Below are 26,854 nucleotides of genomic sequence, written 5' to 3'. Positions count from 1 at the left end.
GGAGTGTGTGTGGTGTTGGGGGGTGTGTGGGGGGGGTGCTGAGCCCTCCCCTCCCCCATCTCAGAGCAGATATTCTTCCCCTTTCGGTAATCGGCTCATGCTGGTCCCACTGACCTCCGCCTCCCCCCTAAGCTGAATCTCTTGGCACCTGGGTGTGTGTGGGTGGGGAGGGGAATCCAATCTCCCTTTCCCTCCATCTGGCCTAGTGGACAAAGGGCAGGGGGACCATCTGGTCCCGCCAGAGTGGGGGAGGAGCCCACAGTGGCAGTCCCGAGGGGGGGGGGGGGGGGGAGGGGGAGGGGGAGGGGCGGCGCTCCGGAGACAGCAAAAGCATGTGAGGTCTAATAGCATCACTTTATTTCAGGGGCCTCTGCAGTCGGCCTCCCCTCCTGCCCCACCCCCAAACCTCATAGCAGGAAACAGGCTTGGCTGAGATTCAGACTTGATGACCCGGGGAGGTGTACAGCCCCCAAGAAGAAGGGAACGAGAAAAACAGGGATATTTGAAAGGCAGAGGGGTACACCTCCCTTTCAGAGGAGGCAATTCTGGTCTGGGACCAATTGCAACGTGTGGATGAGAGAAATCGAAGGCTGGCCACGTCCTTCTCCTGGCATGTGGGTCTCTTACAAAGACTGGCTCATAAAGAGGTTCCCACCTGCCTTCACAGGAAACTGTACCTTCACATGTACCTGTGCAAGCACGTGATGCACAAGAATGTGGGTATCAGTCCAGTCATGTGGACCCATGTGCTCCCAAGGGAAGGGTTCTGTTTGGGTGTGGGATGATCTAAACAAGCATTCATACATGTATGTTATCTGTGGCCTACATGTATGAATGCTAAGAAGGAGGTGGAGGGAAATAAAGTAAGGCAGTGAAAGCCAAGCAGGGAAGCCTGTAGGAGAAGCTCATGGATTACCCACAATCAGATTTCTCCCCTTGAATCTGAGACTTTTTCCACGTGATTTTACCTCCTTGATCGGATCTGTCACTGCAAGAGAAAATCAGAAATGTCAGAAACCCAGACAGATGTACAGACAGACCTGTTGCAGGTGAGGCACAAGCCAGAGACCAGGAGAAGACAGTGAGAGATCCCAGAGTAGGCAGGCTGTCACCCCTATCATCAGGACCGAGTCTCATGCTAGCCCCTGCAGGAAATCCAGCAGCCCTGTGTGCCACTCAGCAGGCTTGTCCAGGTAACAGGGATGTCCTGCCCCTTCCATGACCAGCACTCTGTGGTTAGGCAGCTGCTTCAGGTGTTGAAAGCTGGAGGAACCCATGGGGTCCTGGTCTCCATATACAATCAGAGCAGGAGTCTGGGAGAAGGGGAAAAGAGGAAAGAATCAAGGGGCTTGCCTCACCAACCCCAGCCTTCTAAAGGTCAACGTCTCTTCCTGCCTACCTTAGGAGGAGAGAGGAGCGGATCCAATGGGTGGGGAAATGAATTTGTACTTTCCCAAGTACATAGTTTACACAGGGTTTGGCATAGTTGAGGGAGGCCTAGGGATGGTCCCCACCTTGCTCCTGACATGCCATCTCAGCTTCTCTCTCTCTCTCTCTCTCTCTCACACACACACACACACACACACACACACACACACACACACACACACGAAAGGTACCTTCACACTGGCATAGTCGGCAGCATTGATTTTGTCTGTGCAGATGGGAGCCACTGGTACATAGCCCCGGAGTTGGGAGCCAGGGGCCACGAGGAAGGGCAGTGCATACATGCCACTTAATGATGGACTGATCACAACTGGGGTTCCCAGTTCCAAGGCATCCACCACAGCTGCTAGGAAGCTACCAGGGGCCAATTCCCCAATAGGGGCAGGGGCTGCTGCTTCCTTGGAACGCCCAAGACCTGCAGGGATTCAGGTGTGGGAGAGACAAGGGCAATGAATGGGAAGGGTCCCTTCTTCCAGCAAGTTCTCCTAGGTCAGTCTCTCTGTGCCTGGGTTCATGTAACACCCATTGAATTCATTCACACCCACAGCCCTGTGTATTATATTTGTGGCAAGAATGAGACATTTCTTTCAATGTTTGCATTCATACTAACAGTGTCCTGAAAAGAATCAAGCTCTGGAGTCTATCAGGGCTAGGTCTGAGTCCCAGCTCTCCATTTACTATAAAGATGACCATAGGTAAGGCCTCCCAGGCCTCCTCAGCTGCCCAATTTTCCCTCTCTGTTTAAAAGGGATGGGGAATGATCCTGCCATTTAAACTTGTGAAAATTAAGTTAACTGTTTAGAAGGCACCTCGCCCTCCTGGAGGATCGGACCTGAGACAATGCTTCTGCCCTGGGACTTACCAGTCAGTCCCCCACCTTCAACAACATTAGCTGTAGACCTTCACCCTGAAGCTCAGCCCAACCCACTGTTGGAAGCAAGCCTGGCCAGGCCAGAGATCTGCCCTTGAAACCTGAAACTACATCAGCTCTAGCTTGTGAGGGGATTAGAACCAGTCAGAGAAGCTATGTCTCCAATACCTCACGAGACACTAAAATGAGTGGGGCCTGGTGATCCAGGTTATGACAGGCAGTCTGGAAGCAATTCCCACCTCCTTCAGTGCCCAAGGTCTCTGCTTACAAATAGTTGACCAGGTACTTAGCCATTCATTAGGCCCTGCCATGCTTCCCAAGGCTCTGGAAGGTTATTGTCAGTGCCTCCATCAGCCTGTGAATATGGCTCTGTCAAGGGACTTTATATTCACTTCCAATCAGCTGAGCACCCATTACCACCTCTCAAGTACTAGCTAATACATTCACACTGAAAAACCTCCTTCTGTGCTCACTAGGGACAGTCACCAGCAGGAGTGTGGTATCTCCCACTCCAGATGAGGGAAGTAAAGCCCAGGGACATGGAGACACAGGCTCAGTAACAGGGAAAAGCAGCTGAGCAGTGTATCGATCCTACTAGAACAAGACTAGACCAGTTCAAAGGTGCATGCACTATGGACCTAACTCTGTCGAGCTCAGGGCCCTGCCTGGCTAAATCCTTCCAGTCCTCCAACCTCAAGTTCTCCCCAACCCCGGGCCCCCGAAGCCCACCCCAGAAGTACCTGGTAGGTCAATGGCCACAGCCCTGTAGCCAGCCTCAGCCAGCCTCTGCAGGGTGCCCAACTTCTGCCAGGTCTCAGAGGAGAAGCGGATGCCGTGTAATAGCAGTACTGAGAAGCGAGCGGCCTGCCCACTGCCAGGTCGAGCCTCTCTGAAGAAGAGGCCCTGGCCCTGCACCTGGATGGTGCCCTCGAGCTGCTCCACACTGGCCATGCTCCACTGTGATATGCCTGCAGTTCAAAGTCAGCCTGATGAGTACTGAAAGAACACCCTGCTGGGGGTGGGGGTGGGGTAGGGCGACAGTTAGGGGACTACCTGGTCTTTAGGATCTGAATTACGGTAGGAAAAGCAGGTATTGTTTCTGCCTCTCCCACTTGGTTATTTGATACTGGGCTTCAACTGACCTAACTAAAATATGGCAGAATTAGGAATGTCACTTAAGAATTTAAGAAAAACTGTCAGGCAGTGGTGGTATATGCCTTTCGTCCCAGCACTCAGGAGGTGGAGGTAGGTGGATCTCTGTGAGTTCCAGGACAACCAGGGCTACACAGGGAAACTCTGTCTCAACCTCCCCAGCCCGAAAACAAACAAACATAAATAAATAAATAAGTATTTTTTTAAGAAAACTATGCGAACTGGGTAGTGGTGGCGCACGCTTTTAGTCCCAGCACTCAGGAGGCAGAGGCAGGTGGGTCTCTGAGTTCAAAGCCAGCCTGGACTATAGATCGAGTTCCAGGACAGCCAGGGCTACACAGAGAAACCATGTCTCAAAAAAATTTTTTTAAGAAGAAAAAGAAAAAAGAAAGAAAGCCAGGTGGCGGTTCATGCCTTTAATCCCAGCACTTGGGAGGCAGAGAGAGGCAGGTGAATCTCTGTGAATTCGAGGCCAGCCTGGTCTACAAAGCAAGTTTCAGGACAGCCAGGGCTGTTACACACAAAAACAACCCTGTCTCGAAAAACCAAAAGAAAAAAAGAAAAAGAAAAACTATGCATCCTGCTGGGTCTCACCACCAGTTAAGGTATCCGCCGATAGTAAAAACTGGTATATGGACTATTCAATACTAGTTCATAGACAGTGGATAGAATTAAATGAAACTATGCATTAAAAAAAAAAGCTTGATACATGCATGCCTGGGCATATAGTAAGTGCTCAGTCGAGGTTAAATACTATCTTGATTAGCCTCATCTAACCCAGCATTATCGTACAGTGGATGAACTGGCAATACAGGCAGGAGTGAGACCAAGTTTGTTTGGGACGAAGGCCTATTTTCCAGAGGCAGAAACACATGCACTGGTCGGCAAGGACTTTGGAGTTCCTGACTGCCAGGGACGCGGGGTGCTCAGTGCGCTGGTCCCTGGAGCCCAACCGGTTGACGCAGCAGTCACCTGCGCTCAGTCCACAGCGCCCCACAATTCCAGATTCCTAGGTCTGTCTGAAGGAAGTACGAAAAAGAGGGGCAGCCCAGAGAGAGGTGACCTGGAGAGCCGAGATCAGATGACTTGGGGCAGGTGGGTTCTGAGTGGAGATGCAAAGGAAGAGTGGAGAGTGCAGAGTGGTACCTGGGAATTTGCGTGGTCTTCAGCAGGAGAATGGTGAGTGCTGTGGGCGGGTGGGGAGCGAAGTAGGAAAGGGGCGGGGCAGGAGGTGGGGACAGGCCTGGGGGTTCCGGGCGCCCTCTTTTGGTCACAAACTACCACTAGGCTCGTCCGCACCTTAACCCTTGGTTCTTCAACAGAACCTGTTTCCCCAAGCCGCCCCCACCCCCCTGTGCCCCAAGAGCCAGGTTGAAGATCTTGAAACCCTCAGCTGTCTGCCCCACACGGAAATGGCCTGCCTTGAGGAGGAAATCTATTCCTGGTATCCTTGCTGTCCGCCCCCCTAAACCGCCCTCACCCCTAGTTAGGACAGTCCAGGACGAGCTGTGCACCTGTCATGAAGCTGACATCCTACATATCAGCGTGGAAGGCTCCGCCAAAGTTCAGCCAGGTGGCATGGGAGTATTTTCCGAGCCTGAAGAATGGGTCTGGTTAATACCAACGTTGGCAGAGTACCAACAAGTAGTGATCCTTTTGCGCCCTTCATGGCCTCCCTGCCCCGAACCTGGTTGCAGCACAAAGGCCTGAACCTCGGGTAGACCAGATGTTGATCACAGGTTGCTAACCAATAATAGGTGTCCCCCGAAGGCTCTGACCCGGCAGGGGAATGGGCAGAGGCCTGGAGCTGCTGTATAATAACATCATCTGGCATTTACACTAGGAGACCTCGGGGCCAGAAGGCCTCGGTGTTCCGAGGCTTGACCTGTCCTTAAGTCCTACGACATCCCCTGCGGTGAGTCCTATCTTAAACTCCATTTTGCAAAACAAAACGATAAAAAGTGAAGAACCCGGTGGCTCTCCACAGGCTCTCAGGCCTCAGGCCAATAACAATTCCAAAAATCTGGGCCGGGAAAGGCGGGCCCCGGGGCCTTAGGGCACCGCCCCAAATCTTCCTTTGGTAACCAGGCAAGGCCTGCAGCTGCGTACTGCGCAAGCGCGCAGGGGTGGTCGGCCTTAGGCCGGCTGGTTACCAAGCTGGAGGCAGAACCAGATTCGCCGGGCTGTTTGGATGTTGGCTCCGCCCCGGCCGGGCCCTGCCTCACCGGATCCCCGCCTCGTCACCCCTGTTAGCGCGGTGAGTGTCTCCCGGGAAGGAGGCCCGCAGGTTGTCCCGGGACCGGCCATCCTTGTCCCTGCCGCTTGGGGCAGAGTCCTTTGCAAGGCGCAAGCGCTGGGCAACACGTGCTGTGTGCGCGCGAGTGTCTGCGTGTGCATTCCTGAATGTCTGGGTTTTCTCTTCGCTTTTGCCGAGGGTGGGGTGTGGTGGGGGTGTTCACGGGTCTGCCTGCTTGCTTGTATGTCTCTTTTCTGTATTTACGTCTGCATCTGACTCTGTAGTTCTCAAGGTTTGTGTATGTCCCTCTGCTGGTGCGTTTCTTTTCCTGCCTACCCCCAGGTCCTTGCTTGCTAGGTAGTTTTCTTTGCCTGAGTCCTTGGGAACGTGGGGGAGGTCTGAGAACAACTTGCTGGAGTCCGTTCATCTTTCACCTTATGAGTTACAGGGATTGAAGTCAGATTGTCAGGCTTGGCAGCAAGTGCCTTTACCTGTAACCCTGTCCCTTTTAATATTTTATTTATGGGGGGCGGGGGCGAACGCATGCAATAGGGTGTGTGTGTGTGGAGGTCAGAGCTCAGTTTGTGGAATTGTTTTTTTCCTCTCACTCTATGGGTCCTGGATATTGAACTCAGGATGTCTGGCTTGTCTGCAAGTACCTTTACCCACTGAGCCATCACACCAGCCCCTATTTATTTTAATTCAGGGTCTCACTACATTGCCCAGGAAGGTCTTGAACATCCAGTGCTCCTGAGTTTGGGCACTTTTTTCTGTCTTTGTTGTTAATGTTGTTGCTGGGTTTTTGTTTTGGGTTTTTGTTGTTGTTCTTTTTGTTTGTGACAGGGTCTTACTCTGTAGCTCTAGCTCTCCAATTTGCATGGATCCCTCCCTCTCTTTGAGTGCTAACTCTGAGGCCAGGACTATGTGTTTATGTGTGGTGTAAGGGTTGGGTATGATTTTGTGCTTGAATATTCCCAGGGTCTGCATGTGGTTTTGTGGGTGTTGGATTTTGTTTGCTTACTTTGAGACAGGGTCTTACCAAGCAGCCCAGCTGGCCTCAACCTATAATCCTCCTGTTTCAGTCTCTCTAGCTTCCGTGCCAGTATATGGGTTGGGTTTTTTTGTTTGTTTGTTTTTGTTTTTTGAAAGCGTGCCTTTCTATATAACCCTATCTGATCTGGAACTCTCTATGTAGTTAAGGCTGACCTCAAACTCACAGAGATCCTCCTGCCTCTGTATCCTGACTGCTGCAGTTAAAGCCTTAGGCTTGTATATATATATATATATATATATGTGGTCTTGAAATACATATGTCTGACTCTCTGCCTTCCCAATAACTGACTGTTGTGTGACAAAACTTTTACTGGGGAGATGAAACACACTTGTCTACTCACCCCAGATAGGGAGGCATGGCAGACCAAAGAACGGATACCACGAAAGCCCAACTTGGTGAGCCAATGAGCTTTATTGCGGTTACTTAACAGGAATGTGGATAAGGGGTTGCTTACAGGACTCACAGACAGCTACATCACCAAAGCCCACCCCAGCATGGGTGACCGTTCACAGAAGCTGGGAAGGTGGAGCACCCTGCACAGCCTGCAGGCAGCTCAGTGGGTTGGTTGGACAGTGTCCTTTCCAAGTGACTCAAACTCCTCCAGGCAGTTCACCTGGTTTCTTCAGAGACCGGCTCTGGTCTCAGAGTCTTCTTTGCAGCTTACCTTCTCCTCCTAGGAAGGAGCCTAGTGAATCTGGTCAGTTTCAGGGAGTTTTGTTTTGTTTTTAGATTTATTTATTATGTATACAGTGTTCTGCTTGCGTGTATGCCTGGGCACCAGATCTCATTACAGATGGTCGCGAGCCACCATGTGGGTGGGTGCTGGAAATTGAATTCAGAACCTTTGGAAGAGTAACCAGTGCTCTTAACCTCTGAGCCATCTCATTAACCCTTCGAGGGAGTTCTTGAAGCTAATTTTTGGCTGTTTACCTCCCTGCTCACAGAGCTCCCCTGTGGTATGGAGTGTTCTGACTTCAGAGGAGACTGATAACATAACTGTGCATGTGCTTTTGTGGATGTTCCTGTAAGAGACTGACTGTGCATAGGCCAATGTGTGGGCAAAGAGGCCGCTGTACATTTAAGGGATAGCTTCTTGAAATGTGTGGAAGCAAGACACTTTCTGTATGAGTATGTATACATCTGTGTGTCATGGTAGAGAGGCCTTCCAGGATCCAGAGCAAGCACAGTTTACTCCTCTCCTCCTCCACCTGCCCAGTAATCTGCATCAGAACCCCTACAATTGTCTAGTCTTGGGCACCCTGGGTTGCCATGGCAACGAATAAAGCCCCACTCCTTCACCCTGAAAGAAGCACAGGTTCGCCTCTATCAGACAAGTGAGAGTGTCCCTTCACAGATGCTCGGCCCCGTGGGAACCTGAGCTAAAGCTGCGTTGAAGGCAGACATCCTTGGCTGCTCCAGGTTAGGGAGAAGAGTGTGCTCTTCGCCTGGGTCCCGATTTTCCATCAGCACTGGCGGATCTGCTGCTGCCCACACACTGCCTGACTTCGGAGCTAGAGAGTGAGATTTCCAGAAGAATCCCACAGAGTCAGCAGAGGTGGGTGTGAACCAATGCAGGCTGCAGCTCCTAGGCCTAACAGACTCAGTTTACACTCAATAAAAAAGCATCCAGAGCCAGGCAGTGGTGGTGCATGCTTTAGTGCCATCTCTTGGGAAGCAGAGGCAGGTGGATCTCTGTAAGTCTGAGGCCAGCCTGTTCTACAGAGTGAGTTCCAGGAGAGCCAGGGCTACATGGAGAAACCCTGTCTCGGGAAAAAAAAAAGAAAAAGAAAAAAAAGAGAGAACTCATCCAGAATCCTATAAACAAGACAAGCATGTTCATTGTAGGCCTAATAAATGATGATAGGGATATCCCATTCTCCACCTGATTGGGTGGATTGTATTACAAGAAGCTTGGTCAAGTACCAGGAGCATATCCGGAGTTACCAAACTCAACTCGTGGTAGAGGGGAATTCTCAAACCGAGACCACTGGCCCTGCTTGAGTCCCCTCCATGCTAACAAAGGCACCACACTGGAGGAGTTCATGAAGCAGATCATTTGGCAGAAGTGGGGTGGAAGCTGGCCCATTTCTAGGCCAGCTGCCCTCTTCCCAGCCCCCCAGTATCTCAGACCTCAGTGTTATCCGCAACGTTCTCCGTGAACTGGCTCGTAATGGCTGGTGTGACCATGAACTAGGCCCCTGTTGCATTCTGTTTTTAGCAGTGTTCTAGTCATTGTGAGGAAAGAGAACCACCTCCAGGCTTCCCTCAGTGGAGGTCTCTGTACACATTGAGCTTTACTGGTCTCCACTCCTCCAGCAACCACTGAGTCTCCAGTGCATCCAGCTCCTGCAGAACACACAGTTCCTCTATCTTCTTCCAGAACACACGTGGCCTGGTATTTTGGAAACAAGCCTCAGGTCCCAGGTCCCTTGCTTCTGCTGCGGTAGAGAATTCACCTGTGAGCCTGGATTCCTTCATGCGTCATACGTGTTTTCTTGTGGCCTCTGAGTGCTTAATGGAGAGAGTCAGGCATGAAGGCAATGGCCAGAAGAGCTGATGGAGTTAACCCAGCAATGATGGCGACCGTTACACATGCCTGTGCCAGAGGGACATCTCATGCACTTCTCCACATAGTGGAGTGTCTAGACCTTTGCCCTGGCCTGAGGAGTGCTTGGGTATGAGCAACAAGATAGTCATGCAGAGCAAGAGAAGGGAGAAGGGCCAGGGGTCCTCCTCAGCCTCTCTCTCCCCTTTTCTCTTCCAGGCTGTGTGGCACAGACCTTCATGAGCCGGTACCAGGCAGCCTTGCTGGGTCTAGGCCTGCTGCTCATGCTTCTCCTGTATGTGGGGCTGCCTGGCCTGCCTGAGCAGACTTCCCAGCTCTGGAGAGGCCCCAATGTCACAGTCCTGGCTGGCCTCACCCAAGGCAACTCCCAGATATTTTACCGTGAGGTGTTGCCTATCCATCCAGCACACAGGTGAGTGATACCCAAGGGTTTAGCGGAGGGACATCAGCCCAACTCCACTAAAGTTTAGTGGAGCTCAGGAGCCTGGAGGGCAGTGAGAGATGCCCGGGAAGAAAGGATGGTGGCTGCCCAGGTCCCATGCCACTTGTCTCCCCCATGTGTCTGCAGAGTACAAGTGGTGTTTCTCCACGGGAAGGCGTTTAATTCCCATATATGGGAGCAGCTGGGCACACTGCAGCTGCTGTCAACGAGAGGCTACCGGGCTGTGGCCATTGACCTTCCAGGTGAGTACCCCCACATCCAAGTTTCGAGAAAGTAGGCTGAAGCAGGAACAAAGGGGCAGTTACCAGAAGGGAGAATTTAGCAAAGCCCTAAGGTGAAGCAGGGCCATGTGGGCCCCTGTATTCAGACAAATCAGGTGCAGGTCACAGGAAGGCACCACAATAAAAGCCTATTTTTATTTTCTACCTTGAAAAACAACAGTGTGAGTTATTGTATGTCACAGAGAAAACAGAAAAGCGATTCATTCCATGAGCAACCATTGGGGGGGATTTCACTGTGCTTTTTGTGACTGTGATTTTTGTGGCTTTTTTTTTCTAAATTTTGGGGGCACACCTGTGGAAGTCAACAGATAACTTGTGAGAACTGGTTCTCTCCTTCCACCCTGTGGGTTCCAGGGATCAAACTCAGATTGTGAGACTTGGCAGCGAGCCCCTTTACCCACTCACTGGACAACCTGTCCTTGTTTTGTTTTTAACTGTACACATGGACTATGCTACCCTCTGGGTTAGTCGTTCTTTCCAGTAATGTGGATCGAACCCAGGACCTCAAGAATGCTAGGCAGGCACTCAACCACTAAGCTACACCTCCAGCCTCATGCTATCATTCTTCTAATTAAAAATGAAAGTGGGGGTGGGGCCTAGGGGGTGGGGACTAGAAAGATGGCTCAGCGTGAGCTGTGCTTGTAGAGGATTTGAGTTTGGTTCCTAATACCCATGCCAGGCAGCTTACAACAGCCTGTAACTCCAGCTCCAAGGGATCCAATGCCCTCTTCTGGACTCTGTGGGAACCTGAATTCATATGCACAAACCTACATACAGAAATATGTATATAAATTAAAAACAAAATCATTTTTTGGTTTGTTTTTTGAGACAAGGTTTCTCTGTGTAACAGCCCTGGCTGTCCTGAAACTTGCTTTGTAGACCAGGCTGGTCTCAAACTCATAGAGATTCTCCTGCCTCTACCTCCTGAGTGTTGAGATTAAAGGTCTATACACAGCTAAATCAATATGAAGTCCTGCCAGGCACAGTGGCGCACACCTTTAATCCCAGCACTCGGGAGGCAGAGGCAGGTGGATCTCTGTGAGTTTGAGGCTAGCCTGGTCTACAGAGGGAGATACAGGACAGTCAGGACTATTACAAACCCTGTCTCAAAAAAACAAAATAAGATATAAAAAGAGAAGTCCTTAGAAGCCAGTAACACTTCTCTCCCCTCTCAACAGCTGAGTGACAGCCCCACTTTCAAGCATTCCCATGCATGGAGACACACACAGGTGGACAGGTGGGCCTGGTTGTACAGACATGTAATCCCTGCTACTCAGGAGGCTGAGGCAGGAGGATCCCAGATGCAAGGCCTGCCTAGACTAGAGTTGAGTTCAGGGGTAGCCTAGCAACTTAGTAGAGACCCTGTCTTAAAATAAGTAAAAAAGGCCTGAAAATATAACTCAATGGTAGAGTCCTTGCCTTGCATATGCAAGGCCCTGGGCTCAACCTGCCTATACAGAGAGAGACAGAGACAGACACACACACACATACACAGAGAGACAGTGACAGAGAGAGAGACTGACAACATGCAGGTTATATGTGGGGGTTGGGAGCATGAGCATTCTGCCTACTTAATGAATGTATTTACACCTTTATTCCCCTGGCTATTCCATGACTTGTGGGTCACGCCAGATCCTGCACACCTCCTTTGCTGTCAGGGCAGGCTGCTGAGTGGGCCATGGGAGGCATGGGCCGGCTTTGCATGTTCATCCCTCAGTTGGTGGATTTAACATTTTCAAGGTCGCTAACCCAAGCATCTTTGGACATGTTTCTTTAAGTATAGGAGAGCTGGGCGTGGTGGTGCATGCCTCCAGCACTCAGGAGGCAGGGGCAGGTGAATCTCTGAGTTCTACAGAACAAGTTCCAGGATATCTAGGGTTACACAGAGAACCCCTGTCTCAAAAAACAAACAGGGGCTGGAGAGATGGCTTAGAGGTTAAGAGCACTGCTTGCTCTTCTAAAGGTCCTGAGTTCAATTCCCAGCAACCACATGGTGGCTCACAACCATCTGTAATGAGATCTAGTGCCCTCTTCTGGCCTCCAGGGATATGTGCACTGTATACATAATAAATAAATTGGAAAAAAAAAAAAAAAGAAAGAAAGAAACATGTAGGGGCAATAGTTCCTCTAGGATAGCTATCAGGGACAATTGATGAGTCAGGATACACTTTTAAGCTTTTGGACAAATACTATGTTGCCTTCCAGAAAGGCTGTATAGATTTATCCTTCCTTCAGTCAGGTAGGTGTCCTTTCTTTATATCTTCCTAACACTGGTTGTTATCAGCTTAAAAGTTTAGCCAATATAATGCCTGAAAGATATTTCTCCTTCTAAAAAAGTATTATTAGCTAGTTGGTTGATACTGTGTGTATACCCGTGTGTGTGTGTGTGTGTGTGTGTGTGTGTGTGTGTGTGTGTGCATATGTGCCCATGACAAAGTGCACATGTGGAGGTCAGAGGACTTTTTTTTTTTTTTTTTTTTTTTTTTTGGCTTTTTTGAGATAGGGTTTCCCTGTGTAGCTTTACACCTTTCCTGGATCTCGCTCTGTAGACCAGGCTGGCTTCAAACTCACAGAGATCCACCTGGCTCTGCCTCCCGAGTGCTGGGATTAAAGATGTGTGCCACCACAGCCCGGTGAGAGGACATTTTATGGGAGTCAGTTAGTTTCCTCCTTTCACCACGTGGGTTCCAGAGATCAGATGCAAGTCATCCAGGTTTGTGTAGCAGGTGCTTCTACCCACTGAGCCGTCTCACCTGCTGGAAAACTGAGCTTCTTAGGGGCCTGGTATAGTGTGAAAACTTGCTTCTGAGAACGGCTGGGGTGGAATTGCTATGTGCCACTGATCATCATCTCTTTCCCACACTGTGATGTCCAGAGTAGTTCCTGGATTAGCAGTTCTCAACCTGTGGGTCAGGACCCCTTTGGGGGTTGAATGACCCTTTCACAGGGGTCACATATCAAATGTCCTGCATGTCAGATGTTTACATTGTGATCCATGACAGTAGCAAAATTACAGTAATGAAGTAGCAACAAAAATAATTTTTCCAAAACACGAGGAACTGTATTAAAGGGCCAAAGCGTTAGGAAGGTTGAGAACCAGTGTCCTGGCTCCTCTCAGGTAGTGCCTGCTGCTGTTCCCAGGTTTTGGGAACTCAGCACCTTCAAAGGAAGTGAGCACAGAGTCAGGGCGAGCGGAGCTGCTGAAGCAGGTGCTGCAAGACCTAGAGGTGCAGAATGCTGTATTGGTGAGCCCTTCACTGAGCGGCCGCTATGCCCTGCCCTTCTTGATGCGAACCCACCACCAGCTCCGCGGATTTGTGCCCATTGCACCCACCTCCACACGGAATTACACACAGGAACAATTCTGGGCTGTGAAGGTACTTAGACAATGATCTGCAAAGATCCTGGCCCCTGTCCCTGTCCCTGGCTTGTACCACATGGGGGTGGTCTTAGAGGGTTGGCCCCTGAAGTTGGACGGAAGAGGTAGAGTGTGGAGGGCAAGGCTCCCCAAAGGAATAGCTTGTGGGTTGGATCCTCACCAAGCCCCCAGGATCAACAACTTCTGGCCTTGCCCTGCAGACCCCAACTCTTATCCTGTATGGGGAACTGGACTACACCTTGGCTCGAGAGTCACTTCAGCAGCTCCACTACCTGCCCAACCACTCTGTGGTGAAGCTACACAATGCGGGCCACGCCTGCTACCTCCACAATCCGCAAGCTTTCCACCTCGCCCTTCTTGCCTTCCTTGACCATTTGCCTTGAATGGACTCACTTCCCAGAACTGACCCTGAAGGGTCTAGACGCTCTCCTCTTCCAGGGAGGCCAGTCTTGAGTGGGATTGGGGACAGAGGATCAAGCCCAGCCAGAACTTTTGATTTCATTTCATAGGCACAATAAAGAAAAGCCCTTTTGTCTCGCCTGGAGAGTGACATTGTGTTTCCTGACTTGTGTGGGGAAGCTGGGAGTGGGAGGCAAGTCTGGGACTGCTCTGGGATGGATGGGGAGGCTGGAAGCGGTGCTTCTGGAAGTCTGAGTGCACTACTTCCTCATAATCTGTGCTCCCTTCTCTGTGCCTCAATTTCCTCCTCTGTGAAATGGGCGTGGTGATAGTAGCAGGGGAAATGATTGTGGGGTTGAATGTGGGTAGGTCAGATACCTGCGTGAGTCCGTGAAAGTGGAAGTGGTGTGTGGTTTAAGAACTAAAACAGTGTTGAACCACCAGACCCGATTGCTTCCTTGTTATGGGTGAACAGGCAGAGACTTCAACCCCAAGAGGGTAGGGTGGTCCCCTCTTTGATCCTCCCTGCCTGCTCCCTTGGTCCCAAGGTTGAAGTCTTCTGCCCCTTCCCCCTCCCCAAGCTGGCTCAGCCTCTGGAACAGAGGGCAAAGAGCAGCTAGGTGCACAAGTGGGCAGCTACAGTTACAAACAGCTTGCTGGTGGCCAGAGGAACAGCTCTGCCTCTGTTTCTCTCTCGGCTGGAGGCGGAAGAGCTTAGGGTTCGATGTAGGGTCAGCCAAGATGCTCTTTCCCAATCTGTCATACTGGCAGGTGTCGTGATTGTACCTGATGCATACTATTGCACGTGACGCTCGCCATCTCCACCATCTCAGACTCATAGTGTCACACATAAGGTTATATCCACCGTTACACGGATTTGGCCACACCGTAACACGTTCACAGCCGCACGTTCCCGTTCGGGCATTTATCTTTCATTTATGTCACTTTGCCCAGACTCCCACTTTGCCTGGCCAGGGTTAGAATTCCCTGGGCACACCGGTATCCTGGAACTCACAGGGTGGGGAGAGCAGACGCTTAAAAAAAATAATAATAATTAAAAAAATAAAACAAACAAAACCCTCACTACACAAGGAGTGAGGCAATCTGGGAGAGCCTCCCTGAGGAGTGGAGGCAAGAAAAGGGCAGAAAGGACAAAGGGGATAAGATGCACTTTGCAGCCCGACACCTAGAGAGCAGACCCAGCGCGGCTGCGGCGACTTTTAGCGCCAGGCCCCGCCCTCTTCTCTCGCCCTATCCGGAGGCTGCAGGGGGAGGAGGGTCGCCTGGGGGCGGGACCAGCCTGAGCTTGCGGTCCAGGCTCCAGGGCGGGACGTGGGGAGGGCGGAGCTGGCCGCAGTGAGGAGGACCCAGGGGGTGGATCCCGGATCCAAGCTTCCAGTTACCCGGCGCAGGCCCCACGTCGAGCCAGGCAGGGACAACGGCGACGACTCCGCCGCGCCACGGGAACTGGGACGGCCCTTGCAGTCTCCGGTCTCCGCCCCTCCACCCCGCCCTGGCCACGTGGTGGGCGTACCCGGGCGGTTTTGAGATTGCGACCTCGGTGGACCCTGAGTCCTGGCCACAGTTCCGAGAGAGGAGAGCCCAGGACCGAAACCTGGAGAGAGCAAGGTTGGGACACCTTAGGGAGCGGTTGAGGGGTATGGGGCTCCGTGGCATAAAAGCCCGGCTTTTGGGAGAAATATTTTGAGTAGGGTGTAGGGAGTCAGTGTCTCTTTCAAACCAAGTTCTACTTCCTTAGCTGGCTCTGAACCTCTCTGAGCCTCAGCTTTCTCTTTTGTCAAGTGGGCACTCAAAGCCACAAACTTACTTCCTTGGCACTCTCCTGGGGATTAAATGAGGAAATGTGTAGAAAGTAACTAGCACAGCACAGAATGGGGGAGTCAGACCAAGGTGTTCTTCTCCCCGTGGGAGCAGCGTTGGAAAGGTCAGAGTGCAGGTGCAGCCCACCGGGCCCCAGCTGCCGGGGGCGAGAGAGGGAGTAATAATTAACTACTGACTTTGCCCAAGCCAGCACGCGGCGCCATGACCACCAAGGGCCCCGAGTCCGAGCACCCCTCCGTGACGCTTTTCCGTCAGTACCTGCGCATCCGAACTGTGCAGCCCAATCCTGACTACGGTGAGAATGCAGGGTCCTAAGGCCTGTGATTGGGCCTCAAGGCCTGGGGGTGTGCTGTACAGTATCTTCCACACCTGTCACCCAATGGAGCCCCCACTCTGCTGTTTCCGCTGCCTCCTTTCTATATCAGCTGACCAAGGCAACCGGTCCCACTGTGCACCACCCTCTCCCTATGCTCTGCAGCTTCGCATGGTTACTCCCGACAGGAGTGGCTTCATCTCGCTCCTCAAGGGCCAGAGTGGAGTGGGGAATCTGGGACTACCACAAAGAGACACCTGATTCCCAATCTGCCAAAGCCGTTCAAAGGCCGCAGCCCTTAGGGAATCCGGCTTGGTGATTGGGAATCTTGTGCGTGAGTCCAAACGCTGTTGTAAGATTTACGAGCTGAGAGACTTTGGGTGAGTCTCTTTATCTCTGACGTCTCTATCTTTAAGAAAGATAGCACCCGATCTTCACAGAGGGTCACTTATGGGCCACGAATATTGTTTCTTGGGGACACAGACGCAGGTGTCGTTGGGGATTTGAAATTGTGTTGGGAAGGCAGCTGTACATCTCTGGGCTGCCCTGTGCTGGTGGGTACCAGCAAAAGCAGTGCCAAGGTTCTGTTTCCCCAGGGGCTGCCATTGCCTTCCTTGAGGAGAGAGCCTACCAGCTGGGCCTGAGTTGTCAGAAAGTAGAGGTGAGCCTGGGTCCCTGAGCAGGGTGGGGATGAGGGCTTGGGGACACCTCATCACCTGGTGCTGACTGGCTCTTGTCCTCACTCTCTGCAGGTGGCACCTGGCTATGTGATCACTGTGCTGACCTGGCTGGGCACCAACCCTACACTCCCCTCCATCTTGCTAAACTCCCATACCGATGTGGTACCTGTCTTTAAGGTATGTATAGATGGGTGTGTGCAGGCCTGCAGGACAGACATAGTGTAGACTTCAGGATGTCCCCTATGGGCCCATGGCGCTGATTCTACCACTTTTTTGTTGCTGTTGTTGTGTGTTTGATCCCCCCCCCCCCACACACACACACAGAGTCTCACTGTGTAGCTCTGACTATCCTGGAACTTGCTATGGAGACCAGCTTGGCCTCAAACTCACAGAGATCCATCTGCCTCTACCTCCTGAGTTCTGGAATTAAAGGCGTGCATCACTATGCCCGGCTTATCCACCACTAACTCTAAACATTCATATAGCATGGCTCTGTACAAGCAGCCTTTGTCCAGTGAGGGTTCTGCACTAGGGAGGGGGTGGAGACAGGAAACTGATGGGGGATGGAAATCAGCTAGCTGTTTTCTTAACCTTCTTCTAACCCTCTCGCCCTCTTCCCACTTTTGCTCCCAGGAACATTGGCATCATGACCCCTTCGAAGCCTTCAAGGATTCAGAGGGCTACATCTATGCCAGGGGCGCCCAGGACATGAAATGTGTAAGCATCCAGTGAGTATCCTCCATTCCCAGTCCCCTGCTGGCCTTCTGGACTCAGCAGGAACACAGAGATGTGATTGAAAAACCCCAGGCCATGCAAGGATCATCTTGACCTTCTGTATAAAGCAGAAATGACTGCCATGATCATTTATGAGTGGGGAAACAGGCCCAGAAAGGGACAGGGAGTTTTCAGGCATCCTGAAATGCATGGCAGGGAAGTGTCTGGATACCCTTCGCACTTAGCCTCTGCTACCTTAGGTACCTGGAGGCTGTGAGGAGACTGAAGAGTGAGGGCCACCGCTTCCCTAGAACCATCCACCTGACCTTTGTGCCTGGTAGGAGTGTGGCTTGGGGAGGGGCATCTTTGAGAAGGGGAACGAAAGTGTGTTATGAGGCATCTCACATCACATCCTTGACACTTTTACAGATGAGGAGGTCGGAGGTCACAAAGGCATGGAACTGTTTGTGAAGCGGCCTGAGTTCCAGGCTCTGCGGGCAGGCTTTGCCCTGGATGAGGGTGAGCAGGTTGGCAAGCCACCCAGGTTTAGGGAAGCTGCAAGGGGAAGCTGAGTCACACTCCACTCTGTATACCTACTTTCTCCCTCAGGCCTGGCCAACCCCACCGATGCCTTCACTGTCTTTTATAGTGAACGGAGCCCTTGGTGTGAGTATGGACTTGGAGTGGGGGAATCACTTTCTGCTGCCTCCTTTATAGCCATCCCTGGGTCAGCTGACCAAGGCATCCCACTGTGCAACACCCTTTCCCTATGCTGTGCTTACTACTGGCAACTAGTTAAGGAATGGCTTCCCCTCCATCTGCAAGGGTTACTTCTGGCCAGGTAGAAACTCAGCCAGGAAGGGCTAGAGCTTGCCCAGCACAGGGTCTCTTAGAAGTTGATGTCTGAGACATCTAGACTTTTGCCTCCCAGCTCTCCTTCCTGGGTTCTGACAGCAAGCTCTTATCTGTTGCCAGGATCCTGCTGTGCCATGGGTTCAGAGTTCAGAATGTGGGAAAGACCTGGGCCCACTGTAGGGCTGTGTCTCCAGCTCTCTCATGCTGAAAATTCTGTTCCTCCCAGGGATCCGGGTTACCAGCACTGGGAAGCCGGGCCATGCCTCACGATTCATTGAGGATACAGCAGCAGAGAAGCTGGTGTGTGGCCCATGGGGAGCCTGGGCGTTCGGGAGGCTCTCTCCCAGGCCCGCTCTCACTTCTCACTTCATACTCTCCTAGCATAAGGTTATAAGCTCCATCTTGGCATTCCGGGAGAAGGAAAAGCAGAGGTAAGGCGGCCTAGGAAGGGGTGGGGTGTGGGGGTGGCTCTGGAAGGCTGTGCAGGATGGGAGGGAGACTTGTGTAACCTTCCTTTGTCTGCTTCTCCTGCCCTCTGCCTCCCACCTCTGCCATGCACCAATTGCAGGCTGCAGGCGAACCCTCACCTGAAGGAAGGGGCTGTGACTTCTGTGAATCTGACTAAGCTAGAAGGTGGTGTGGCCTACAACGTGGTCCCTGCTGCCATGAGTGCCAGCTTTGACTTCCGAGTGGCTCCAGATGTTGACATGAAGGTGCAGCCTCCACCCAGGTTTGAGGGAGAGCCTGGATTCTCAGTCCTGTCCTAGAGGCTTACCCTTTTCCCCTTCCTTTCAGGCCTTCGAGAAGCAGCTGGAGACCTGGTGCCAGGAGGCGGGTCAAGGGGTCACTTTTGAGTTTGCTCAGGTACTGACTTGGGACCTATGATGAGGGAGCATCAGGGCCACTGGGGACTTGTCTTACTGAGGGTGAAAACAGGAGTATGTGCCTGATGCATCTGCATACATCTGGCTATTCCCTTAGCTGCAAGAGATGTTTTATTTACCCAGTAAGCAATAGCCGTAGAGACCATTGTGAATGGTGGATAAAATGGGGGTCTTGCCTGTTTCCTACAGCGTGAAGCGGGGAGGCATACATGTTTGTGTACTTTGATAGGAGATGTGAAATGTAGCTCAGTTGGTAGAGTGCTTGTCTAGCATGCTTGAAGCCCTAAGTTTGATCCCCAACATCTCATAAAGTAGGAGTGTGACAAATGCCTATAATCCCAGCACTCAGGGGTAGATGTGGGAGGATTCAGACCTGCCTTGGTCACATAGTGAGCTCAAGGCCAGTAAGGGCTACCTAAGACCCTGTCTTAAAAAACAAAACAAGCGGGGTGGTGGTGGAACACACTTTAATCCCAGCACTTGGGAGGCAGAGGTAGGAGGATCTCTGTGAGTTTGAGACCAGCTTGATCTACATAGTGTCCTTTCAGGCCAGCCAGGGCCATGTAGAGAAACTCTTTTGAAAGAAAGAAAAAAATAATAATACCATGATGTTACTATACAATTATGCACACATGTGGTCCAGGAAAGTGGGACCTTGTATTCAGAGAATATGTATTCTGCCTGTCTGAGGCCCAGGGCACCTGAGCAACAAGCATTTGGGCTAGGATATGAAGGAAAATTGTAAAATAGATGGGGAATGAGGGATTAGGAAAAGCCCCCGACCTAGGGCATTTGAAGGACTGGAAGAGGACCTGGGGCTACGCTGACCACTTGGAAGTCTGGTAGATGGGTGGGTGTGCCCTGTACCAAGCACAGCACATTCTATAAGTAGTAGAGCCTGAAGTTCTTATCCTGTTATCCTCCCTTCCCCAGAAATTCACAGAGCCCCGAATGACACGCATTGATGATTCAGATCCCTGGTGGGCAGCTTTCAGTGGGGCCTGCAAGGAAATGTGAGCACTGACCAGCCCTCTCCCCACAGCCCAGATCCTGGAACCTCTCCTCCTCATCGTCTTTCCCACCATCCTATGCCCCTCTGGTTTTCCCTGCCTTCTTCCCCATTTACCAGGCTCTTCTCCTGCAGGAACCTTAGTCTGGAGCCACAGATCTTTCCTGCTGCCACTGATAGCCGTTACATCCGAGCGGTGAGCTACTCACTCAGAGCCTGCCAGGCAGTGGGCTGGTCAGAAGGCTGCCTTTCCCCTGACTGCGCCTTGTCACCCCTGCAGGTGGGGATCCCAGCTCTGGGCTTCTCGCCCATGAACCACACCCCTGTGCTGCTACATGACCATAATGAACGACTGCATGAGGCTGTGTTTCTACGTGGAGTTGACATATATACACGCCTACTCTCTGCACTTGCTAGTGTGCCTGCCATGCCTGGTGAAAGCTGAGCCCCCTGCCTTCCAACCCTTGCAACTTTCAGCCCAAGCACTGCCAAGGATCAGCTGCCCCTGCCCAGCAATAAAGCCAGTGTTGGATAGGACTTTTATACTGTGGACAGTATGGAGTGGAGATTTGTGTTTTGGGGGGAATTTGTTGCTCTCCTCTCCCATTTCACAGATGGGAAAATTGAGCCATCGGGTCCCCTTTTAACTGTCCTAAACTGCTGTCTCTTGGCATGGCACACCATCCAGTACCACAGTCACATCTGTGCCTGGCTGGAGGCCCCAGTTCCTATGAACCAGCACACTGGACCTACAAGGACAAGATACTGTTCCCATCACAAGGGTACTAAGGGGCTGGAGGGACAATACAGTGGTTTTCCTGAAACAGGCTGGGCATCCCCAACAGTGTTACCAGCCATGGCTTCAGGAACTTCACCTAAATTCCATGAGTACAGGACAGGGGAGATGGAGCTTTTTATGTATCCAGGTGTAGACAGAAAATCGAAACCCTGGCATGTCCCCTAACAGGTGTTTTTGATAATGCGCCCTGCTCATAGTAAGGGGTCAGCACTTTGAACTGCTTACATACTGAGCTCTGCCAGCTTTTGTACTTAAGGTCCTAACAACATTCTGCACCAGAGCTGTGGCTCCCCAAGCAGAGCACTTTTCCCTAAAGGGACTACTTTTCTTACAGCAGCAAGGCTGCCTCTCCTGCCCTCCCTAGCCATGGGATCCATTTCCATCCACAGGTAGCAAGAATACTAACACACCTCAGAACAACCTTATAATGGGCTAAACCTGTGGCATTACAGCATCCCTATCCGTCACCAAAGGGTCCAGGGTGGATTAAGGCTAGTTCTGAAGGTTAAGTGTACTCAGGAAAGGATCCAACAAACAGGAAACCACCTACTTGTTGCTCTGAGTAAGAGCACCCTCAAGCTGGGAGTCAGCTTCCTTGCACCCTGGGAGGCTAAACCAGCACTGTCAAAGCCAGGGCTGCCTAGTTGGTTGAGCCTGCTAACCCTGATCATTGAGTTCTGATCCCAGTTGCCCTCTAACCTACATTCCAACATGAGCACCATGGCACCTGTACACCTTACACACAAAGAAATGTGTAGAGAAAAGGTTCAATGCCAGCCTAAAAGGCCCTTGGGGTTGGCGGGACAGCTCAGTAGGTAAACACTTGCCATCAAACTAATTTGATTTCCCCAGGACCCATGTTTCTACAAGTTGTCCTGAGTTGACGTGAATCCCCGCCCAGATTTTAAAGGTCTTTACCTGTAAAGCACAAACCTGGAGTGATAGATAGGGCTATGCCATCAGATCTAAGGCGGAGTCATCACCTGCCCTCCCTTCCCAGAACCAGCACAACCCAGCAGTGGACCCAAGCCAGGTGTACCCATGACAGCTCTAGTCCTGGATGTCAAGCAGAGCATGCTGGGGAGCTGGGCCCCTCCCTACCCAACGAAAGATGTCTAAGGTTTCTTCCATCCCCTCAGCTTATGGAGCTGTCCAGATGCCTTGGCTCCCCAAGGTCCCAACCATTCCATTTCCTAAGGCCCTCTCTTGTAGTCCAAGATCCCGTCTCCTGACTCCAGCCCATACCCTCTTCATCCAAAGCTGCAATATTCCCCACTCACTGATTCTACCCCAGTCCCACGACAAGGCACACAGGTTAACAGATCCTGCCTCAAGTTTATTTGTAAAAACAGCATGGGGTCCTGATCATCTGCAAATAGTGTGTAGGTGTGTCACACCAGTCCATCTGTCTGGCAGACAGAAACCTTTTCTATGGGGCCTTCACAGGGGCCTGGGCACCTTTGGGAGCCTGAGCTGGAGCTGAGGCCTGTGCCTTGGTTTGAGCCTTGGGCTTTGGTTGGCACAGCCTACGACCCTTGGCCATGTAGCTTCTAATCCGCTTCCCAAGCTTGGGGTGAGCGATGAAAGCAAGGCGGCTGAGCTTGCGGCTGGGGCCCTTTGGCATCTTGGGCTTAACCACCTCTGGCTTCACGAGGGCCTTGATGGCCTCTGCACGCGCACTCACTGCCTTTGCATTGTTGGCCTGCATCTTCTTCAGGCCTTTCTTGTTGTGCTTCTTGGCAAAGCGCATGTTCCTCAGGAACTTGGGGTCCACCTGGAAAATAAAAAAGACGTCTGTAGTAATATATTATAGTTCCAAGCCACTTCCTGGAGTCCCTATCCACAAGGATGACACTGTAAATATATCCAGTTAGCCTTGACCATGAGAGGGTTGGAGAGTGTGAAATTCTAGGGAAGAAATCTAGCTGCATGTTTTCTGAAATTCCCCTAGGGCCACCCTCCCCCTCTCAGGGGAGTGTGTTAATTAAATACCAAGTCCATCAGTTTCACTTCAGAGAGCAAGAATGCAGGCAAAGAACAGGCCAGGGGCAGGCTCAGCTAACCCCTAGGACGCACCTACACATGCAGCAAAGTAGTCCCCAGTCTAGTACCGGGTGGGATCGAGTACATACAACCAGTCAGCGCAAAGACACAAACCACAAGGTACCAATGCACAAAAATCCTTCTCTCCCTCAAAGGCTGAGCAAGGGAAGTTCTTTTGCTCTCAGGAATAGGATAGGAAGGTCAAGGAAACAGAAGACACTGGAAAATCATTAAGCCAAAGGGCACTTAAGAGTAGCCAGAGGCTGAACCCAGGAAAAGGAAAAACAAAATACAACAGGCCCGACTGTGGACCTCGAGTCAAGGGATATTTTACTCACCCCCTTGAGAGATTCGTATCTTTGCGACCGGGGTTTCTTGATACCATTTCTGTGCCATTTTCGAGCTGTAAGGTAATAAATGTCCACACATCAAACAGGGTCTAATAAGACCGTCTAACTGTGGTTCTCAGCCTGTGGGTCGAGACCCTTGGGCGTCCAAGGGCCCTTTCACAGGGGTGACCTAAGACCACCAGAAAACACAGATGTTTACTATTTGTAACAGTAGGAAAATTACAGTTGGGAATTTGCAACGAAAATCATTTCGTGGTTAGGAGGGTGGGTCACCACAACACAAGGAACTGTATTTAAGGGTGGCAGCATTAGGAAGGTTGAGAACCACCGACCTAGCATCACCAGGACGAATGCAAACTGGATTTCTGGCTTCCCAAATTTGTAACCTCAAGATTTGCTAACACATCACCAGCTTCAAGTCCAGCAACCCTCAACCCACCCTTGCTAGGGTACAGGCACCGGCTGGAGCCCCAGGGACTTACACTGGTTGTGTGTGGTGTGGTTCTTGGACTTGGCCATGTCGGAACCTGCAGGAGAGACATGAGATCAGGGCCGGGGTTCCCCAGCCTGGGCCATCTGTCACCCTGAACTGGTGAAACATGAAGAAACCCGAATAAGGCTGCAGCAGACGCTTTCGACTGACGACATCCACCGGCCTCGCGGCGGTCACAGAACGCGACCCCACCTCTCAAACGCGGGCAATGAGGTCCTGCAATGAACTCTGCCGGCCCCCGGGGCGGCTTTCCCCACCATCCATTCCCTCAGGACGGCCGGCACCACTCCCGCCCCGCAGCGTCTACGCCCCGCAGCCACGCCGCGGGCCGCCCTGTCCCCCGCTGCGGCCCGCATAGCACGCCCCGCGACCCGCCGCCGCCCACGAGTCACGGATGGCATCGGATGCCGCCCGGCCAACACTCACGGTAACCAGCGGCTCCCGAAGCGCCTGGGACCGGAAGAGAAAGAGAAAGGCCGCAGTGCAGCACGGGAAATAGGGCCGACGCCACCGGAAGGAACGACGGAAAAGCCTTCCCCAGTACTGGTGGGGAAGAAAGGTTCCGCAATCAGAAAGGAAGGGCTCAATGCTAGACCCGGGGCGCTTTGAGCTCGGCCCCGCCCTCTTTAGCGTCACAGATTCCTTTCTTTTCTTTCCGCCTCTCCACTCTTTTTGACACGGTCTTTCTTGCTCAGTAGCCTAGACTGGACTGTAGCCCTCCATCCTCCGGCTGCAGCTTTGTGCTCCTGGGGTTAAAGAGAGTGAGTGGTGCAGGCGTGGACCACGACGCGGGCCAGCCCTGTATCTGTCCTCTTCCTTCTCTTCCTCCAGTGCCTGCCTCGCTCTTGGGGCTTGTCTTCATGAGAGACCCCGAAAGCCAAGGGAGTCTTTGAGGGATGAAGGTTAGGGAGCGACGAATCTGTGTTCTTAAAAACTTCACCTGGCTCCTGTGTGTCCAGTGAACTGTAGAGAGCAGAGAAGAGGAAGAGCAGTGAGATTTGTGAGACCATCACACAAGCGTGCTGGCTGCCTGCGGATACTGAGGAATGAACTAGGAAAGAGAATAGACCGGACGGACTTGGGGTGTAGAGGATGAGGAAGAGAAAAGAGGTAACGGTGGTTCAAAAGTCTGGGTGGATGGTGGTGCTGGTTACACGGATGAGGACAAGAGGCAGCTTTGTGGTTTCTTCTTACCTGCATTAGATGTAGGATGAAGCTGGATGAGGTGACATAGGTTTGTAATAACAGCTGCTTTGCTTGGAGGCCGAGGAATTACAAGTTTGAAGTCTGCCTGAGTAACTCAGCTAGACCTTGCCTCCAAAAAAAATTCTTAATCCTGCCATGCCTCTTGGTTTACGCCTTTAATCCCAGCACTCACAAAGAAGAGGCAGGCACTTAGGGCCTAAGTCTGAGGCAGAAGCGGAAAGGTCAGGAGTTCGAGGTCACCTTCAGCTACATAGCTGAGACCAGGCAGGGCAGTGTTATACCGTCTCTACATGCAAAAACAATGTGCTGGTGAGCTAGATGGCTCAGTAGGTAGGAAAGCTTGCTGCTCAAGTCTGAATTTGAACGAACCCTGGATCCAGTTGTGGAAGGATAGACCAGTCTCCTGGAAGTTGTTCTCTGATTGCCTTTAACACCCACATACAGACCTACAACAATAGTGACTTAAAAATTTTTTTTAAGAAAATGAAGTTTAAAGACTGAACAAGTTACGGTGGTTGAAAGGACACTAATCCACTGGAGCGTGTGGCTCTGGTGGACCTTGTCCTCATCCGAGGCCCTCTTGCTAAAACAAAACAAAAAGAACATTAGGTTACATTCCTGAAGCCGGCCTCCAAGGTCTATTGACTTATTTGACCGCTTCCTCCTGAGGCTGACCACCAAGGTCCAGCCATCAAAGTGTTGAAGTCCAGCAATCAGAAGCCCCTTTGACTCACCTAATGAAACATGCCCAATTACAATTAAACACCTCATCCTAACACGGGGTTTCCTCTTGTACCTTCATAAACTGCCATTTTCCTATATGCCATGTCTGTCTCCTCTCTATCCAGAGATAGTCCTTTGTCCCTCTGGGACAAATACCCCTCCCCACGCTCCCTTGTTCCCTTCCCCTTCTCCCTCTGTCTCCTGTCTTGGTCCCTTATCCCTGCCCTCTGCCTTTAATACATCAAATACATCTCTCTTGTACTGAGAACTTGATCTTGGGAGTCCTGAGCTGATACTTTTCCTTACAGTGGTCATATAGCTGTGTCGTAGTATCATACATGATTGTACAATATGCAGGAGGCCCTAAATTCAATCACTGTACCAGAGAGAGAAACAGAGGCAGAGAAAGGGGGAAATCAAAGTCAAGTAAGTGCTGCTTCCTGGTGACTCAGCTGCTTTCTGCTTCTTTGCCCTACAGTTCATGTCCCATGTGCAGCGAGGCCTGAGGTTCTTTTTATTTTTATTTATTTATTTGTTTGTTTGTTTCGAGACAGGGTTTCTCTGTGTACTTTTGGTGCCTGTCCTGGATCTTACTCTGTAGCCCAGGCTGGCCTCGAACTCACAGAGATCTGCCTGGCTCTGCCTCCCGAGTGCTGGGATTAAAGGCGTGCACCACCACCGCCCCGGGCAAAGTTCTTTTTATATCTGTTTTTAAAATTTCACTTGTTTATGTATGTCTTGTCTGCGAGTATGTCTGTACCATGTGCATGTCTGGCTTCCAGGGAGGCCAAAAAAGACGCTGGATCTTCTGGGGTTACAGATGGTTGTAGTTTCCATGTGGGTGCTGAGAACTAATCTGGGTCTTCTGGAAGAGCGTTGAGTGCTCTTAGCCACCAAGCTATCTCTTCAAACAATCTAATTTGAAGAGGGACGGGACGGGGGGGGGGGGGGGGGGTGGAGAACATGCCATGGCAGGAACATGGAAGCCAGAGAATAACTTCCAGGAGTCAGTTCTCTCCTACCCACCATGTGGGGCCTGGGGAACAAACTCAGGTTGTCAGGCATGGTGGCGAGTGCCTTTACCCACTGAACCATCTCCTCTCCTGGGCTGGGTATA

The 26,854-nt window shown here is 51.5% G+C and overlaps 4 protein-coding genes across 13 annotated transcripts; 2 read left to right on the top strand and 2 right to left on the bottom strand.

The window, feature by feature from the left end:
* Positions 1–344: 344 nt before the first annotated feature.
* Positions 345–5,826, bottom strand: Abhd14b (abhydrolase domain containing 14B). Of its 4 annotated transcripts, XM_036192491.1 has the most exons (5): positions 4,984–5,826; positions 3,058–3,285; positions 1,620–1,861; positions 1,113–1,313; positions 345–988 (listed from the first exon to the last, which is right to left on the bottom strand). In XM_036192491.1, the coding sequence occupies exons 1-4, from the start codon at positions 4,988–4,990 to the stop codon at positions 1,134–1,136; spliced, it is 657 nt and encodes a 218-aa protein (XP_036048384.1). In that variant the 5' UTR covers positions 4,991–5,826; the 3' UTR covers positions 345–988; positions 1,113–1,133. The 4 variants fall into 4 exon arrangements, with proteins under 4 accessions (XP_036048384.1, XP_036048383.1, XP_036048387.1 ...); XM_036192490.1 differs by having other exon boundaries at positions 345–1,313; positions 4,984–5,825; XM_036192494.1 differs by lacking the exon at positions 4,984–5,826 and adding an exon at positions 4,442–4,775 and having other exon boundaries at positions 345–1,313.
* Abhd14a (abhydrolase domain containing 14A) lies at positions 4,465–13,971 on the top strand. 6 transcript variants are annotated; one of them, XM_036192487.1, is made up of 7 exons: positions 5,159–5,726; positions 8,114–8,314; positions 9,140–9,434; positions 9,524–9,737; positions 9,894–10,009; positions 13,190–13,425; positions 13,628–13,971. In XM_036192487.1, exons 4-7 carry the CDS (start codon positions 9,544–9,546, stop codon positions 13,808–13,810), a joined length of 729 nt encoding a protein of 242 aa, XP_036048380.1. In that variant the 5' UTR covers positions 5,159–5,726; positions 8,114–8,314; positions 9,140–9,434; positions 9,524–9,543; the 3' UTR covers positions 13,811–13,971. The 6 variants fall into 6 exon arrangements, with proteins under 6 accessions (XP_036048377.1, XP_036048380.1, XP_036048381.1 ...); XM_036192488.1 differs by lacking the exon at positions 9,140–9,434 and having other exon boundaries at positions 5,160–5,726; positions 8,179–8,314; XM_036192485.1 differs by lacking the exon at positions 9,140–9,434 and having other exon boundaries at positions 5,160–5,726.
* A 1,187-nt stretch (positions 13,972–15,158) lies between these two features.
* On the top strand, positions 15,159–20,673 carry LOC118586992 (aminoacylase-1A). Of its 2 annotated transcripts, none has more exons than XM_036192482.1 (15): positions 15,159–15,455; positions 15,859–15,963; positions 16,578–16,642; positions 16,734–16,838; positions 17,295–17,389; positions 17,636–17,712; positions 17,805–17,894; positions 17,985–18,041; positions 18,457–18,530; positions 18,612–18,661; positions 18,799–18,943; positions 19,026–19,094; positions 20,048–20,127; positions 20,259–20,319; positions 20,404–20,673. In XM_036192482.1, the coding sequence occupies exons 2-15, from the start codon at positions 15,870–15,872 to the stop codon at positions 20,566–20,568; spliced, it is 1,227 nt and encodes a 408-aa protein (XP_036048375.1). In that variant the 5' UTR covers positions 15,159–15,455; positions 15,859–15,869; the 3' UTR covers positions 20,569–20,673. The 2 variants fall into 2 exon arrangements, with proteins under 2 accessions (XP_036048375.1, XP_036048376.1); XM_036192483.1 differs by having other exon boundaries at positions 15,855–15,963.
* A 1,564-nt stretch (positions 20,674–22,237) lies between these two features.
* On the bottom strand, positions 22,238–24,310 carry Rpl29 (ribosomal protein L29). Its single transcript, XM_036193204.1, has 4 exons — positions 24,235–24,310; positions 23,798–23,842; positions 23,304–23,368; positions 22,238–22,696 (listed from the first exon to the last, which is right to left on the bottom strand). Exons 2-4 carry the CDS (start codon positions 23,832–23,834, stop codon positions 22,352–22,354), a joined length of 447 nt encoding a protein of 148 aa, XP_036049097.1. The 5' UTR covers positions 23,835–23,842; positions 24,235–24,310; the 3' UTR covers positions 22,238–22,351.
* Positions 24,311–26,854: the final 2,544 nt, after the last annotated feature.

This window comes from Onychomys torridus, chromosome 7 (genome assembly GCF_903995425.1).
Source record: "Onychomys torridus chromosome 7, mOncTor1.1, whole genome shotgun sequence".
NCBI classification, from domain to species: domain Eukaryota; kingdom Metazoa; phylum Chordata; class Mammalia; order Rodentia; family Cricetidae; genus Onychomys; species Onychomys torridus.
The sequence above is the reverse complement of the archived record's forward strand: the minus strand, read 5'-3'. Positions and strand labels throughout refer to the sequence as shown.

Bases quoted from the DNA above. Each gene is read 5' to 3' on its own strand.
- Rpl29 (XM_036193204.1), bottom strand. From the start codon at position 23,834: ATGGCCAAGTCCAAGAACCACACCACACACAACCAGT. The intron at 23,369-23,797 runs GTAAGTCCCTGG...ATTACCTTACAG, and splicing joins CCACACCACACACAACCAGT to CTCGAAAATGGCACAGAAAT. The intron at 22,697-23,303 runs GTGAGTAAAATA...TTTATTTTCCAG, and splicing joins GATACGAATCTCTCAAGGGG to GTGGACCCCAAGTTCCTGAG.
- LOC118586992 (XM_036192482.1), top strand. From the start codon at position 15,870: ATGACCACCAAGGGCCCCGAGTCCGAGCACCCCTCCGTGACGCTTTTC. The intron at 15,964-16,577 runs GTGAGAATGCAG...CTGTTTCCCCAG, and splicing joins GCAGCCCAATCCTGACTACG to GGGCTGCCATTGCCTTCCTT. The intron at 18,042-18,456 runs GTGAGTATGGAC...TGTTCCTCCCAG, and splicing joins TAGTGAACGGAGCCCTTGGT to GGATCCGGGTTACCAGCACT.
- Abhd14a (XM_036192484.1), top strand. From the start codon at position 4,582: ATGCAAAGGAAGAGTGGAGAGTGCAGAGTGGTACCTGGGAATTTGCGT. The intron at 9,738-9,893 runs GTGAGTGATACC...ATGTGTCTGCAG, and splicing joins CCTATCCATCCAGCACACAG to AGTACAAGTGGTGTTTCTCC. The intron at 10,010-13,189 runs GTGAGTACCCCC...TGCTGTTCCCAG, and splicing joins TGTGGCCATTGACCTTCCAG to GTTTTGGGAACTCAGCACCT.
- Abhd14b (XM_036192491.1), bottom strand. The intron at 1,862-3,057 runs GTACTTCTGGGG...GAATCCCTGCAG, and splicing joins TGTGGCCATTGACCTACCAG to GTCTTGGGCGTTCCAAGGAA. The intron at 1,314-1,619 runs GTACCTTTCGTG...CCCTTCTCCCAG, and splicing joins CCGACTATGCCAGTGTGAAG to ACTCCTGCTCTGATTGTATA.